At 35.7% G+C, this 17143-nt stretch overlaps 1 protein-coding gene across 1 annotated transcript; it reads right to left on the bottom strand.

Moving 5' to 3' along the window:
- Window positions 1–1992: 1992 nt before the first annotated feature.
- LOC113112436 (E3 ubiquitin-protein ligase MARCH5) lies at window positions 1993–17113 on the bottom strand. The gene is made up of 6 exons (XM_026278016.1): window positions 16773–17113; window positions 8457–8659; window positions 5201–5331; window positions 4926–5109; window positions 3858–4024; window positions 1993–3773 (listed from the first exon to the last, which is right to left on the bottom strand). The coding sequence occupies exons 1-6, from the start codon at window positions 16814–16816 to the stop codon at window positions 3657–3659; spliced, it is 846 nt and encodes a 281-aa protein (XP_026133801.1). The 5' UTR covers window positions 16817–17113; the 3' UTR covers window positions 1993–3656.
- Between the last annotated feature and the right edge of the window lie 30 nt (window positions 17114–17143).

The raw sequence follows: 17143 nt of genomic DNA, 5'->3' as shown, positions 1-17143 counted from the left end.
TTTTCAAACGATTTTACATGAATACATACGAGATGCATAGTTTGTTCAAACTCACCCCTATAATGATATCCACATGACAACACTTTCAGGAAGTTATGAGAAACCGACTCTGAAATCCGCTTTAATTGGGTATGTTTTTAACATCTGATGTCTTGACTTGTGATTATGCACTCCTCACAAGCAATAATGTGACTTACAGGACCTATGACTAGTGTCTTAAACTCTATACTAGGGGTTTTTCTTCACACACTTTCAGCTTGGTTCCAAGAAACAGATTAAACAAGATCTAGATTTGGTCTGTGCTCAGAAAACCCTACTGAGACGTGTTTGAAGGCTGTAATTTACCTGCGCTGACACAAGAACATCATGTTGGTCTGTAATTCATTCCTTTTCCTCATCTCAGGTGTGTTCGTTTTGTCTTGAGTCAAGTCTTCAACATCATTTGTGTTTTTAGTGCTAAAAAGTATTCTGGACTTACTCAGGCGTATCAAATCAACTCTATGCTGCATTTTTTAGAAACTCTATGACCATCCTATCACCTCCATCAAAGTAAGGAACACTGCTTCATGCTCGGCAAAACAAACTGTACAATCTGATATCAGCCGCTTAGATTAATTTGGTAGTACCACTAAAAGATGAATATACTCAGGCATCTCACTGCATTGGTTTTGGTGCTTTGTGTTTTTTAATTTAAAGGATTAGTTAAGAATAGTTCATCCAGAAATTTTAATGTAATCATTTTATTGGTTCTCATGGCCTTCCAATCCTGTATTACATTTCCTTAATGGAAAAAGAAGTTTGGTGAGTTCTTTTCCATGCACTTAAAGTGAAGCTTTAAAAATGGCATTAAAAGAACCAATAAAGTAGTCCTTTTGAGTTGTACTTCAAATCTTTTGAAGGGAATTGATTGCTTCGTTGTTAAACAATTTAAATTAAAAAATATATACAGTATATATTAGGGGAAACTTTGGAGGGGATTTAAGTCTACTAAAGTTTACTGAAATTGGTTAAAAAGATAAATTTAAATATTGTGATAAAAATTGAAACAAAGTATTACATAATAGTATGCACATATTACTGAAAGAACTCTGCTTTGTGAGTTTGAGATTATTTTACTCCAAAAAGAAAATGGTCATTTACTCGCCTTCATGTGATTTGTTTTTGTATGAACTATCATTTATTTGGTTCTTGGTCACTGAATGATTTCAATGGAAAAATCAGCATGGACCTTTTGGATATTTTTGTTCCATAAAATAAAGAAAATACAGGTTTGGAATGACTTGAGGCTGAGTATTTAATTTTGTGAGGTGGGGGGGAGGTGAACTTCTAGATTGCTTTAAAATCCAAAGATGCATTTCGCATGCAATCGGCGCATTTGTTGCACCCCACATCCCTTTAACTGTTTTAGAATCGGCTCCGAGTTCTGTAGGTCACTGACTGCAACAGATTCTTGTGGTTCTCACCATCTCCTGTAACCTGAGGTCACGTGTGTTTTACTGTGCTGAACCGTAGGCAGAATATTAGAGTAAAGAAATCTAGAAGAGCGGGATTTAATGAGTTGCCCTGCTTGAGTCTAAGATGATGTGACATTCTGGGATGACCTTGTATGCACCAAACGACAGTCACTAGGTGGAAATAATTGGTTTGAAATCTCTCGTGTTCATTAGGTGATTTAGAAGTGTACCTGACTGTGGAGGAGTTTCTGCTTTATGATAATTAAACAATTGTATGAACTCATTTGTGGTGTTTTTGTCTTTGTTTTATTTATATATATATATATATATATAAGCATGTAAATCCTGTGCAGATAGCAGCAACACACAATTGCAATCCATTTGTACTGTTAGTGAGACATGTACCGACAAATGACCCTATAGTTTTATATGCTACAGATTTAGGAATAGACTCTTGCATGATTTATTAGGACGTGTTTGAAATCCTCGTCACTTTCAGTCCAAGTTAAAAACTCAAACTGCCCAATACACACAGTCAGGCTTTGGAAAAATACATTTATTTACATAAATCAACCAGGAAACTGAATTCAGAAGCCGTATCTGTACAGCGCATCTTGCAATGCATTTGGCATTGTGCTTCATCTGTACAACAGGAGACATAACACATAACCCACTGCTATTATACAGCACGATTACATGCTGAAAAAAAGAATGAGAATTTAAAATCATTTTAGCCAACAGCAAAACTCACTGTTAGTCTTGGAGCTAAACACTTTTTCTTAACAACTACGTCAATATTAAGCATGTTCTTTCAGGTTAGCGCCTATCATCAAAAGCTGCAATGATGTATTTGAACTCTATGGACAAACAGCACTCCAACAGTTAATTAAATGTTAAGCAGAGTTATTTACACAAGACTCTCACTGCCCACTGGAAGAGGTTTCATCACTAACTCACACTGTAGTGTAATACTGCATTACAAAACATTACTATTATGCACTGCCACTGTCTTCATATACTGTTTTCCTCCCAATTTCATCCATATTGTAGTGGCTGATGGCTGGAGATAAAAGCGATGCGCTACATGAATTACAAGTCACGAAACACAATGATTCAGAAAATAATGGCATGTTCACTAAATAAATCTGTCTAAAGACATATATTTTGTCCTGGTGTAATAAAAAGGCCACTAATACTCTTAAGTTCATTGTTATAGATGACTATTTATCTCTGGGAATATATTATGAAACAGGTTTATTAACTGCAGTTATGAGGCATCAGGAACCATAATGATTTAATAGAGTGATCAATTAAGGACCAAACACTGGATTCTGACTCCCTGAAACTCCGACATCAGCATCACAAAGATAGAAATGAAATATGATCGGCTGATCACTTAAATTATCAGAAGGCAGGCAAGACTGTGAATTTCACAAACGCTGTCATATTTCACCCCATTAAATATTGATTTTGCTTAAAAAAAAATTAATTGGTTCAAGATTTTTGCAACGTGACTTTTTTGATTCGTGAAATTATTTCCGTAATTGAATGCATACAAAAAAAAAAAATTAATTTCATACAAAATACATTTTCTGTTTGTATCATTTTAACAGTATATACATACTAAATTGAATACAAATTTAAACAAAAATCATTGTGTCCAGACTTGCAAAGCAATTTACTTCTTTAGAGTTTGGCGTGAAATATAACAGGAAATTATGAAATTCATCCGAGAAGACCACGTAAAAAGTTATTTTATAAGATTAGAACATATACCAGTTTGCTTTTAGAATTGAATATTGCATTGACTAGTCGAACTGTTAATGAAGGAAGAAAAGTGGTTCAAGTGAAACGGCACCTCGTCTTTTACATGCTTTAAAGATTCATTTGAAAGATAGTGATTCACCTGAACATTTCTAATTCAATATAAAACAGCAACTCATTCATATAAAAACTTACTTCGATATTTCTTTCCTTAAAATGTCAAAGCCCATAAAATGAGTAACGCACTCCTGGGTCTGATCAAATCAACTGAAACAAAGCTCAATCTCTATTCAATTCGCCAAACGCAATAATCGCATTCACACAAAAAAAAAATAGAAAACCAAATCCAGCGTCTGTGAAAATGTCCTGTAGTGTCTCTCAAAGCTGCGTGAAATCAAAATGACGTGGATGGAATCGAACAGAGTTTTGATGATGAGCTCAGGCCTCCTCCGTCTCTGGGAAATTGAGGATCTTGCGATGAGCTTGTCGGAGATATTGCTGCTGCTTGAAATAAACCTTAAACGCTCCTTTAATAGCCACAAACGCTATGCCACCCTGAAATAGAGAGAGATACAGCTCATCAGTGTCAGGATACATGTGTACAGTTCACTGAGAACGCTTTCTAGGATGTTCTTGTACCAGAATGGTCCTCTGAAGGTTTGAGTTGACGCTGCTGAACATCAGTTTACCCACGATGGTGGCGATGGTGGGGAACACGAGGGCACCGCACAGAATGCGTGTGGCTGACACGTGATCGGCCATCGGACTGGCCTCCGCAGGGATCCTCGGCACTGGGCAGCCAATACCTGCGCGAGACAGAATGAGGCACGGGATTTATGAGCGCTTTCGGTGAAGATTTCACAAATACAAGTAGTGATGAACAGAAATATGAGGCAGTTCAGCTTTCCAACTGTGTTCTTTAAAATGAGACTGATAGCTTTGTCAAGGGATAAAAAAACAGGTTTCAAATACTGAATTTTGAGTAAATATTGTGTAAAATACGTTCATTTGCAAAAAATGTAATAAAAATAATAAATAAAATATATAAAAATAAATAAAAAATAAATAATATATATAAAATAAATAATAAATAAATAAAAATGTAATTAAAAAATAAATAAAAATATTTTTAGTAAAATATTTTTTTTTATTCTACTTGGTTGTTTCATTTGGGTCTTATTTTTGGTTTGTTTTCATTTGATGTGAATTTACAAAGTAGAATCATCAACCTTAGACAAGTTATTCCCCATAAATTAAAAACAAAATTTATGATACGCAAAAGTAGGCTAAGTATATTAAGAACTATACTGGATATTACAAATAAACTTAATTTAGAGGCTTTTTGACCAATTTATTTGCAACTTATAAATAATAACAAATCAGCATATTAGAATGATTTCTGAAGGGTCATGTGACACTGAGGACAGGAGTAATGATGCTGAAAATTAAGTTATGCATAACAGTAATAAATTACATTTTAAAATCCATTAAAATAGAAAGCAGTTATTTTTAATTGCAATAATATTATACAATATTACTTTTTTTATCAAATAAATATAGCATTGGTGAACAAGAGACTTAAACATTTTTTTTTTACTTTTTAAGAACATAATTATTCCAAACACACACACACACACACACACACACATATATATATATATATATATAGTCCACAGACACATCTCTGTCTGTTCCATAACCACTGACCTGGGAAGATACTGTTAAGGATCTGAAGCTTACTGGAGTATTTCCTCCAGAGGCGGAGCACATAATCCTCCCAGCGAATCATCTTCCCTAGAATTAGCATAACTGGGATGGTGGGCAGGCCAATCAACAAGAAGAGAGGATCGGCCCGTTCCATCACATCCAGACCTTCCTTATGACCCACAACCTAAAGAGACAGAGATAGACAGATAAGAATCAAAGATGGTAAGAATCAAAGAATGCCTGTGAAATCCTTTCAGCTGTGAGTGACATCTCACCTGCATGACAGTCACCGCGCCGTATGTGACAGCCGTCCAGTAAATGGATCCCACCATGATACCAGCAGCAGCAAACGGACAGGCCTTCGAGATCAAGCGGTCTGCCAGATCCAGCACATACACCACCGGCCCTGAACACAGACACACACACACTTTAGCATGAAGTTCCAGGCTAAAACGGGTTTTGAATTGCAGATGACAATATTTGGAAAGTCGTGGCCTATAAAATGCTGAGAGATATGGTGTATTAATAACAGGGTGTACACAAAAATGCTGAATTTAAATGAACAATTTCTTAAAACAGTACTTTCACAGAATTAACAAACTAAAAATTATGTTTACATACCAAACAATTATAACATAAGGCAAATCTACTCAAAATAACTACGAAGACACTAGCAACTAAGGATACATTAAAATGCTGAAAAACAACGTTTACTTTGTTACAAAATCATATTTAAGTTAAAGAAAAAATCCTGAAAACGTTTTTTATTACCTTTCTTCAAAAATATTAAGCTGCACAACTCATTTCAACATTGATAATAAATGTTTCTTGAGCAGCAAATCATAGTAGAATGATTTCTGAAAGAGTAATGATGCTGAAAATTCAGCTTTGCATCACAGAAATAAATTACATTTTAAAATGCATTCAAATAGAAAACAGTTATTTTAAATTGTAATAATATTTCACAATAATTACAGTTTTTACTGTATTTCTCAAATTTCTTCTTGGTGAGCAAGAAACTTATAAAAAAACTTAAAAAAAAATAATCCTACATTTGAAATGCTGTGCATCGCCATAGGAAACTGTAAAATGCTCTATATTGGCATGTACAGTGTATATCATCATGCAGACATGAAGCTATATTTAAGAAACAGTATCACAAAGCAAGAGGGAGAAGTGTCTGTGGTTTCCCGCCTCTCCAGCAGGGGGCAGAAGATGATATTACAATACATTGTGTTGGGAATCAACAGGCCTTCAAATGCTCTTCTCACTATATATGATTATTTATCCAAATTTGAGACATCACATCACTGAGAGCACACCAGCTGCCGAAGATCATCCAGTTTAATTCACTATGTGGTTATCGTGTGTTCACACAGTGAACAGTCACAAACACGGCGCAGTTTACTCCGTTACTGTACATGGAATGGCAGTGAAAAATTTCTGTGTAAATTAACCTTTGCCACATATTAATTCAGCTCTCAAAAGCAGAGCAGACACTCTTCAGGCGTGTGTGTGTGTGTGTGTGTGTGTGTTGGGGATCACTGACCCCTCTCGAGAATATTAATATGGAATATTCTGTTGAAAGCACTGGAATCTGGTTCACGTTCTCTCTAGCATTGGATGAGACTCCTGCATGGGAACAGGAATCGCTCGGGCACTTCTGCAGCCGGTCACTGATTCAATTATTAAAATCACTCAAAATCAAGTGCACTTAGCAGGAAAACATCTGCAGTGCATTCTTCAGTGTATTTACACCAGCTTGACTGCTCTGCCAAAGAACGGCAGTGAAACAAGGACTTTCCGTTCCCTACAAACCCTCTCCAATGCCAGGCTGCGTAAGACAAGTTCAGTGTGAAGTCATCTCTTCAAGCTGCACTGCTCTGAAAAACATCTTGAAAGTTAATCAGGAGAAGTATATGGGGAAAGGACAGATGGTCTTTCACCTTCATAGTTACGTAATGGCTTTTCCGAGCAAAGTGGCAGATCTGTGTAGCATTTAGCAAGACCAACTAAACTTCCAAACCAAAGTCAGCATTGTAAGGAAGGCATCATATATAAAGTGGAACACAGTGCGTCCTGTGGAAGAAATGGGAGAGTGATTGCGTATTATATGGTAAGATGTGGACAGCGTGTCCCGTCCGTCTGATGTGAAAGAACTTCCTCGTCCATGGGCTACTGAAATCAACAACTGAATGTCACCCATCAGGATTTTCATCTTGGTTACCAAAAGCACACACAAAGACTTTATGAAGAATAGAAATATCTTCCTCTTCCTTCAGTCAAATCAGCACAATCTTGTTTCAAGTTCAGATCTCTGCATGAATTTCAACCTAGTTTTGTACATTTCTATCTGCTGAAAGTATCTTCTGGATTTCTGCAGGTTCAATAAAGCCTTTTTTTTTTATCTGAAAATGTCATTTATTCCAGTAATCAAAGCTAAATTCAGTTCAGATTTCAAAGAGCAATATGAAACTCACTTCTCTATTCACACATATTCTGTTTCCCAATCTTTCAAGCTCACAATGCAGTTAAAACATGAAACGGATCTGCAGCGGTGCGGGAAACCCTCATATTCACGAGCAGTGACGTTCATCTCTCTGACTGCGTCGCTCTGCCTCGCTCGCCTTCCTACAGTTTGAAAGTCAGACGGTGAGCATGATTGGTGCAATTTCACAGCCGGCCGCGGTCACCCTGACAACCATATCCCAGAATAAACCCATCGCTGTGGAAAGAGACGGAGAGTGAGAGAAGACGACAGACCGGCCCTCAGGAGATCCAGTCGGAGGAAGATTATTAGCGCAGCGTGAAGAGAAACTAATGTTGTTAGACTCTCGAACCGGACCGATTTACATAAGAGATGAAACACAAGAGGATGAAAAATGACATTTGGCTTGGTGAGCAGCGGATTACTGGAATCACAAGTAAATCCTCATCACCAGGATCAAAAGAGGGATTTCTCTTTTCAATCAGGATTGACCTACTCAGTACAAAAGAAACTAAATAAACAAGCGCAACTATTCAGAACTACTGCGGTGACATTTGATGAAGGCTGATAAAGTCTGAAAGTATGTCTAGAATTTTGCTTGTCATGTGTGGTACGTGAAAGTGAACTGCTAATTACATTCCCAGCAAAGGCAGGGCGATGTATTGAATATTTTCACTTTCAATTAAGCCATTAATTAGTCATTGAAATCATCGTTTTTTGTTGATAGAAGTTAATACTATTTTTGAGAACGAGTGCATTGATGGATCATGTGACGCTGAAGACCGGAGTAATGATGCTGAAAATTCAGCTCCGCATCACAGGAATAAATGACATTTTAAAACAGATTCACACAGGAAATGTAAAATTGTAACAATATTTTGATCATATAAAAAGGAAGTGTTGGTGAACAAAAGAAGAAAATTTTTTTTTTTAGGAAAATCAACCAAATAAATGGCATTAAATTTACTCTGTAAATTAATCAAGAATACAAGACACATTTTTAAGAACATAAACTGACGCTCAGCATTAAAGAGTTGTCATACCGAGCTTAGGGAACACGATGAGGTATTCAGCATTGCATTGTGGGCAGGCCACACGCGCGGTGCTGTTGCCCCTCTGTTTCTCATCAACCCAGCGCTGAAGACATGACTGATGAACCCATTTAGTGGAACCACGGCAGCGGCACGGACGCACCCACTCCGCCGTACGGTCATCCTCATCTGTGGCAAAACACACCCAACAACTCCTGAAACACACACACACACACACACACACACATCAGCACTCGGGGATTCATTCAGGCCAAAGAATAACATAAAGGTGAAGAGAAACAGTCGTGTAACAGTGTAAAGTTCAAGGCTCCAGGAGTTCTTTTTATAGTTCATCTCTTAAAAGTATCAAGGGACAGTCTGCAAAAAAAAAAAAAAAAAAAAAAGAGAAAAGAAAGAAAGAGGCAACTGCTGAGTAATATGGGTCAGTGACTCAGCACAAATGAAACAAGATGATCAACTCCACCTCAAACGATGAAAAAAACATTCATGTTATCATTTTAATCTCCCCGTCATTTTTTTTTTCAACAACTCAACTGTCTAAACCATCACAGATAAAACTTGTTTTATATACTACATTCTTAATAAATGAATTACTCAATTACTCAGATTATCACAAATGCACGCTCATTCACATATCAGCATTTTTGCTGAGAAAAGCCCACAAATTAAAATCATTTATAGATTAAGTTTTTATTTAATGTTTGTCTTTTTGTGAACTGATCACATAATATGCCAATTAATTACTCCAAATGATGTCCAAATGTACGGTTTATTTTGTGGTCTAGCATCACAAAGACAATGTCTAATGATGATCCTTCTCCAGGTCAAATCTCTCAGTGTTTCTGCGCTGCTGGGTCAGGGATAGAGACTCGCCGTTCTCTCAGGTTCCTGAGACAGATTTTCCATTCTGGCTGTTTCTGAATAAAGCATGAGGGATGAAGAGGCGCTCAGGTGACCGCGATCATCATCTCAGGACTATCAGATGACAATCACAGACCCAAACCAGAAACAACAACGCTTCAGCTTCTTTAAAAGATCTCAGTCTAAATAATATCCGAGTTTAATCTACAAAGATAACTTTCGGTGCTGGTTATTGATTTAAACACTGTAAACTGCGTTAAATGAAGCATATTGGTAGCTGAAAGCACAAGCGCATTAAGACAAAATTCAAACAAATTAAATATTAGCATACTCACCCTCAGACCATCCAAGATGTAGAGTTTGAACGATTCATTATGAATAATTTGATCATTATTGATAAATAATTGTTGGACTGGAGAGGTGTGGATTACTTGTAGATTATTGTGACGTTTTCATCAGCGGTTTGGACTCTCATTCTGACGGCACCCATTCACTGCAGAGGATCCATTGGTGAGCAAGTGTATAATGCTAAATTTCTATAAATCTGTTCCCAACTCATCTACACCTTGGACGGCCTGGAGGGGAGTACATATTCCTATGAAATTACAATAGTACAAATTTTTTATTATAAATAAAAATGAAAGAGGTGTACAATTTTTGGGAATAATAAATTACAGAAGCAGAAAACTCTTTTAAATAGCGTATGAATGTCTGATTCTCTCTTGAAAGTAGGGCTGTGCAATTAATGAAAAAAAAAACGATTCGATTTTGGCCTCCAACAATTATAAAAACACAATAATCGAGATAAAACGATTATTGCACCCCATTTGCAGCGCTGCACTTTCGTTCATGCATAAAAGCCCATTTTCCCGTGCAAATCAGTAAAATCATGTAACGAGACATTTGCTAAATGGGTTATTTTACATTGATTTATTCATTTCTGTAAGAGGTTGAACCACGCTACATGAACCTTTTCATTTAAACTGCAATAAATACAAAACAAGAGCCAAACTAAAACTGAAATGAAACATTAAATAGTATAGTGAATAAATGAAATAATCATACTTCTTGAGACTTTGCAAAAAATAAATCCGCCGGCCTCTACAATGTAGATGTCATAGCAACCTTATATACAGGAAACACATATTTGAGATTTATCACTGTATTTTAAATAAATCACTCGTATAAAGTTTTGGTCATATGGCTCCCTCATAATCGTGATTACAATATTGACCAAAATAATCGTGATTATGATTTTTGCCATAACTGAGCAGCCGTACTTGAAAGTGACTATCATAGATGAGGAACCAAAAGAGCAGAGGCATCTCCTGTTCCTGTAACCCTGCCTCCGTCATGATAACCATCAGACACACAATCACCTCCATGAAACCCAAGCCATCTCGCCGTCGGCCCTCACTCAAACACACTCACGTGCCATGGATCTACACACGGAGAGCTCTGTTCGTTCAGGTGCACTGTGAAAGGTCAGGAAAGCCGATTATCAGCCAATAAACAAGGTAAAACAAATTGTGCTTTGAAACAATCTGATTTATGCTTGTTTTTGGGGGTAAAGTTTCAAACTTCAGCCTATATTATCCACAGTAAAATACCAACAAAATATATGACATATGATAGGATGATGAGATTTTTTTCTGATTCACAGATATATCAAAATTATTTCATTAACAATTGTGCTTTAAACCACAAATAAATCAATCAATAAATAAACGCTAAGGTATATGCTATAGATTTTAAATAAACTAAACAAATTAATAGGCAAGGCAAGTTTATTTGTATAGCACATTTCGTGCACAATGGTAATTCAAAGTGCTTTACATAAAAGAAAGTAAAATAATCATGAAGAAATATAATAACAAAAATAAAACAAGACATTTTTAAACTTTTAAAAATGATTAAAACCTTTACTTAAAATGAATTTTAAAACAGTTAGAAAATGATTTTACATAAAAATAATAATAAAGTAAAATAAAAAAAACAGTTTTAGTCAAAATTACTAATAGATGATCAAATCAATAAAACATTTAAATGAGCTTCAGAAATAGTTTTTGATGTTAAGATCAATAATAAATTATTAGAAAATGTTATTAGATTGTTTTTTTTTATATAAGAATGAACCATCTCAAAATATAATGGAAGGTTTTATAGGAGAGTCCCACTTCGTTCATAAACCACAAATACATTAAATAAATACTAATAATATTTTTAGCATTTAGATAAACTGCATGAATAACAAAATACTAATGAAATTATTAGAAATATTTTCCGATAGATTTTTAAAGGAGTGGACCATTTCCCCTTATAATGCAGGCTGATTATGCTTTTTTTTTTTTTTCATAATTCTCTGAGACAAAATCTAATTATACAGAAGAAAACTGTGATGAGGTGTTTAAAAAAAACCAACCATAATATTTAGCGGCCATGCAAAGCAGACTAGAGCATAAACCTTGTTTTTGCTGGCTTCTGTTCATTTTTACAATGATAACATAAACATACACTTATTACAGCATCTTCTCTCCACACGTGCAAACCGAACAGCTTGTGAATTAAAAGGCTAATAAAATGTTGACTCTGCCCATGCAGCTGAACAATGTGATCACATTCTGTCCACTGCTGTAGGTGAAGAAACATGACAGAATTACTCTTCAGCAGCACTGTTTGTGATAATACATAAAATATCTCCAATATACCTAACCAGACCAATTCCCATTAAATCATGTAAATATTCCAGGAAAAAAATGGTGCAAAACCCCTCGTTGTTGCCCAGAAAACAGGTTTCTTGACTACTAGATTTACATTACTGCATGACTTCTTGCAGAATATAGCTCTATGAAATACCATCAGGAGGTTAGACATTCAATACGCTCACCTTTCTTTACATGTTAAGAGCTGGTTACATGACACAGAAACACAATACAACAACTGGAACTGATAACCCGGATGATAGTTCAAAAGAGCCCTGACAACGGCAACTATTTGTGACCCGCGGAGCACAAAACCAGTCTAAAGTGTAAATCTTAGCAAATTGAGATGTATAATCATCGTGAAATCTGAATAAATAAGCTTTCCACTGTTGTATGGTTTGTCAGGATCGGACAATATTTGGCAGAGATACAACTATCTGAAAAACCTGGAATCTGAGGGTGCAAAAAAAATCTAAATATTGAGAAAATCACCTTTAAAACGCAATGCATATTACTAAGCACATTTTTTTATATATATTTACAGTAGGAAATGTACAAAATATCTTAATGGAACATGATCTTTAATTAATATCCTAATGATTTTTGGCATAAAAGAAAAATCTGTAATTTTGACCCATACAATGTGTTTTTTTTGGCTATTACTGCAAATATACCTCAGAGACTGGTTTTGTGCTCCTGGGTCACATGTCACAAAGGATGAGTTTTCATGAATAAAGTTGTACATTTCGCTAGTGTTGACTGATGTTTCTTTAAAACAGGAATAAATCTGTGAAAGTTTGGAAGCTTCCTCTTGGTCAGATAATGCGGAAGCATTAACTGTCTACTGTTAAACACGGAGCAAAACTCTTCAATAAACCTCAGACTAAGTATTGAAAAGACGACCAATGGTGCGATTCACACAGTGTTCTGAAGACAAACTCTCCGGCATGTTCTCATAGCTACACGCCGGGTCAGACTGCATTTAAAGAGGCATTAAAACCTCGGCACAATGCGTTTATTCATTCGGCTGCAGTCATGTGACTGTGGGAATCTGAAGGATCTTCCAGCCAAAACAGAGAGTGAAAGAAAGTGTCTGAACATCAGAGGAACCGCTGAGATCCCAGACGTTTCTACTATAATGACACAGATAGGATTGCCACGGTTTTGTTTGGAAATAAAGCAGCATATAAATATCCCTCTGTACCAACATTATCGCTGTAAGGCCAGCTACTTTAGACTATTAGAAATATTACGTGATAGACTGTGACTTATTCACAGCAACATTAGAGTTCATGTAACTTCAGTCAGTGTTTTCCTGTAACACAAGTCCTCTTGAACTTGTGGTCTATATTTGTTCTGGAGGAGGGGTCAGATGTGGCCTACTGCTGATCCATAAACACACACACACACACACACACACACACACAAACTCACTCTAACTCTCTACCCTGTGCTCAGAGTCACAAGACCCATCCACGAGATCATGTTTCAACAGCAAATGTATTAAGTCAGGAGGAACACAAATTCATACACCATGGAGAATTATCAGCATTTCTATAAAACGTATATGTCTGTTTCAGTGCAATAGTACGCCACATTTTGACTGAATAGCTATAGTTGATTATAACTACATTTATATTTGAAATCCTGACAGCCATTTCCTTTTGGAAAATGTGAACAATCACTGTAGAATTCTCTTAACATCGGCGTCAGCCTTGCACAGAAATTTAATTCAGAGAAAATTTAAATATAGCAATTTATGGAAGCCAGAATTTTGTGCAATTTTGAGTTTATATCTCACAGTTCTGACTTAATAGTGGAAAAATTGCAAGAAACTGACATTTCAGAAAAAAAAGTCAGCATTGTGAAATATAAACACGAGTTTATATCTCGCAGTTCTGACTTTTCCACCGAATTGCGAGAAACAAAGTCTGAATTGTGAGATAAAAAAAAAAAATTTCAGTGGTGGAAATGAGCTTACATATTAGCAATCAGCATGGGCTCCATGCAAAATCGCATTTTCAAACAGAACATAACACCAAAAAATTTCCTGACACTTTCAAACACGACTCAGTCACACATTTGTCATGAAAAAACATCCTGCTTTACTCCTGATGATGGGGAAACGTGGCAAAGTTGTGCTGGGAAAAACAATAAGGTTTAAAAACAGCCAAAATAAATGGAGCTGGCTTTCTAAATACCGACGAGAACAAAAGAGGGTTAAAGGGTGTCTGCCACATAAAGGTCAGGCAGGATTTAAGCATGACCCCGTCTTTTCAAGTGATGAAGAGCTGCATTGCAGAGCGAGCAGCTGTGGGTGTTGGAGTCTGCCGGACAGCTATCTGCTTCCACACAGACCGGTGAAGGTTGTTGCCTCAGTGACGGACATAAGAGAAGGATGCAGGATCCATTTGAGAGAGATGGGAGCTTTCACCATGACAACTGACAGATATGTCTACAAACAGGCTAACGTGCCAATAAACCACTTTACTAACACCAGCTCGTACAGTACTTTCCTCTCAATACCCATTTTATAATGTAAACACAAGTATGAGGTCAAAAATGACTACCGTTCTAAAGATTGGGGTTTAGTGAAGATTTGTAATGTTTTTAAATGGAGTCTGAAATATTGTTAGAAATATATTGAAATAATATTGCAGTTAAAAATATGGTTTTTATTTTAATACATTTGAATGGAAAATATAAAGCAAAGTTGAATTTTCAGCATCATTACTCCAGTCTTCAGTATCACATGATCCTTCAGAAATCATTCTAATATGATGATTTGACTGGTTCTTTACGGTCACTTCAATGTACTAAATTGCTGCAGAAAAAATATTTCTAAAAAAACAGAAATATATATTTATAATAATATATAATATTTTATTAAAATATATTAATAATATTTACGCAATATTTTGTCTAAATGAACTTTTTAATTATCAAAAAATATAACTAATATTCTTATTACATAAACATTTTTAGGATTCTTTAACTAAGGTTCTTTTCATTTTAAAAGAACAGCATTTATTTGAAATAGAAATCTTCTAACATTATAAATATTTTTACTGTCATTTTGGATTCATTTCATGCTTCCTTGTTGAATAAAAGTATTTTTTCTTCTTTTTGAATAAAATAATTTCTTCACCCGTAACCAAAAAGTGCATCATGTATAATATACTAACATATGAAAGCAATAATAATGTATATACTAATATGAAAGTTAATAGCAATCTTATTTTTGACTGGAAGTACAGATCCGCTCAATTGTGTCCTGTCAGCAGGCCAGTGCTGTCTAGTTTATTTTGCAATCGCTGGCCCTCTGGCAGACAGGACAGTCAGCGTGAAAAAACATGGACAAGGTCAGGACACCGAACAGCTCGACGACTACACGCAGTGACCCAATGAATAATTTCTGAAATGAGAACCTGTCCATGTCATTTACCAAAACAATCCTATTGGATAGTGCTGTTTATTTGTGACCCCTGAGGGTCATTCTTCAAAAACTGACCACAACAACAGTGTCATTATAAATTCTCCAGGACACACTGTCCTTTTTGCTGGGTTCATTTAAAGTAAAAGCTCATAAGAACAAACATCACGCAAGTCATGCGGCAAAGAGAGTTTTTTTGTTTTATTTTTTTATCATGAACTTTTCCGAAATCATCCTCTGACCTGAGCAGGTGTGCAAGCCAAATCAAAGAGGCAATCAAGCCTCTTATGACTTAAGCTGTGTACTAAAGGAATATTCTGGGCTCAATACAAAGTTAAGCTGTCATAGTGTTGATTAACACAGGAAGTCATTTCAACACGTGACACAATTCACAAAACAAACAAAAAGGGTGACATGATGAACATTATCAGGTCATAAAACTGACTGGTTTTAACTCCTGTACTGAACTGGTAAACACAGTAACATATTCAGTCACATGCTAAGACTACAGAAAATGCTCAGGATTCAGGAATTATATCCATTAAACATCAACAGAAGTTACCCCACTGCTTAAAGGACAATTTAATCAACCTGACAGCTCAAATAATAAACATTTCTATTAGTAGGAATTAATATACACATGTTACGGGCTTTAACAGTTAGTACACAGTAAATGCCACATTAAGCAGAATAAAACAGCTTTTCACAGTCAAAGAAGCTTATTTAATGTACTGTTTTGCATAAATTAAGAGGGAACCCCATAATATTTAGACACAGTCAATAACAACAATAATAAAAATTATTGTTACTGTTGTCAACAACAAAACATAATTCATAATAATAATAAAACCGATATTAATAATATTAATGCCTATTAATGATATTAATATTGCATATTCTGTTGTTGAAGAAAAAAAAAGTTCTGCACAGCGCTGTGTTTTCAGTATGTTATTAGACGTTAACAAAAAATAGATTGATCTTTAGGAGCTGTTAAACATAAATAAGCTTAAAGATCTAAAAGGTATATAATCAATGGAGCAAAACTTTATTTAAAACACAATTAAAAGACCCAAAGGAAGGCCACGCCCCCTTCAAAGACGTCACATTACGTAAGTAACGCTCGTAACATCTCTATGTAAGAGCAGAAACACTGTAAACCTGCAAACAATCACTTATCTTCTACTCGAATTGTTCGGTACGAATATTTATGTGTTTAAGCATATTTCTAAAAGTCTATAAATGTATCTTTACTGACAGGTTGAAATGTAGCTGATATTAGCCGTTTGTTTACTTTCTATTTCTTTCACTCACCTGTCCACAACCTGCTGCATCACAACCGCTCCCTCTTCTGCCATATTTACATGAGTCCACGCACTTAATTAATGACTGAAAACTGAAGTATGACAATGTTTTAATATTTGAATAATGGAGATGTAATCGTCAGGCCGCAGTGGATCTTAACGCCGTATTAAACACGCATATGAGCGACTTACTGTCATTAAACTACCGCTGGAATCCGATTATAAACCATCGAGGCTGATTATTACAAACCGATCTACTAATGAACTTTCATAAATGTCAGTAATTCCAAAAACGCACAGCGACTCCATTGACTGCCCGTGAGATAACGCGAGGGGACACAATAACGCGCGTGTGCGAGCGTTAACTTGACTCTCGCGAGA

Source organism: Carassius auratus, chromosome 13 (genome assembly GCF_003368295.1).
Source record: "Carassius auratus strain Wakin chromosome 13, ASM336829v1, whole genome shotgun sequence".
NCBI classification, from domain to species: Eukaryota; Metazoa; Chordata; class Actinopteri; order Cypriniformes; family Cyprinidae; genus Carassius; species Carassius auratus.
This window is presented reverse-complemented; position numbering and strand designations above follow the sequence as displayed.

Coding starts and splice junctions, on each gene's coding strand:
- LOC113112436 (XM_026278016.1), bottom strand. CDS start 16,816: ATGGCAGAAGAGGGAGCGGTTGTGATGCAGCAGGTTGTGGACAG. Junction 8,660..16,772: donor ATGCAGCAGGTTGTGGACAG/GTGAGTGAAAGA, acceptor TGTGTGTTTCAG/GAGTTGTTGGGTGTGTTTTG. Junction 3,774..3,857: donor ACCTTCAGAGGACCATTCTG/GTACAAGAACAT, acceptor TCTCTATTTCAG/GGTGGCATAGCGTTTGTGGC.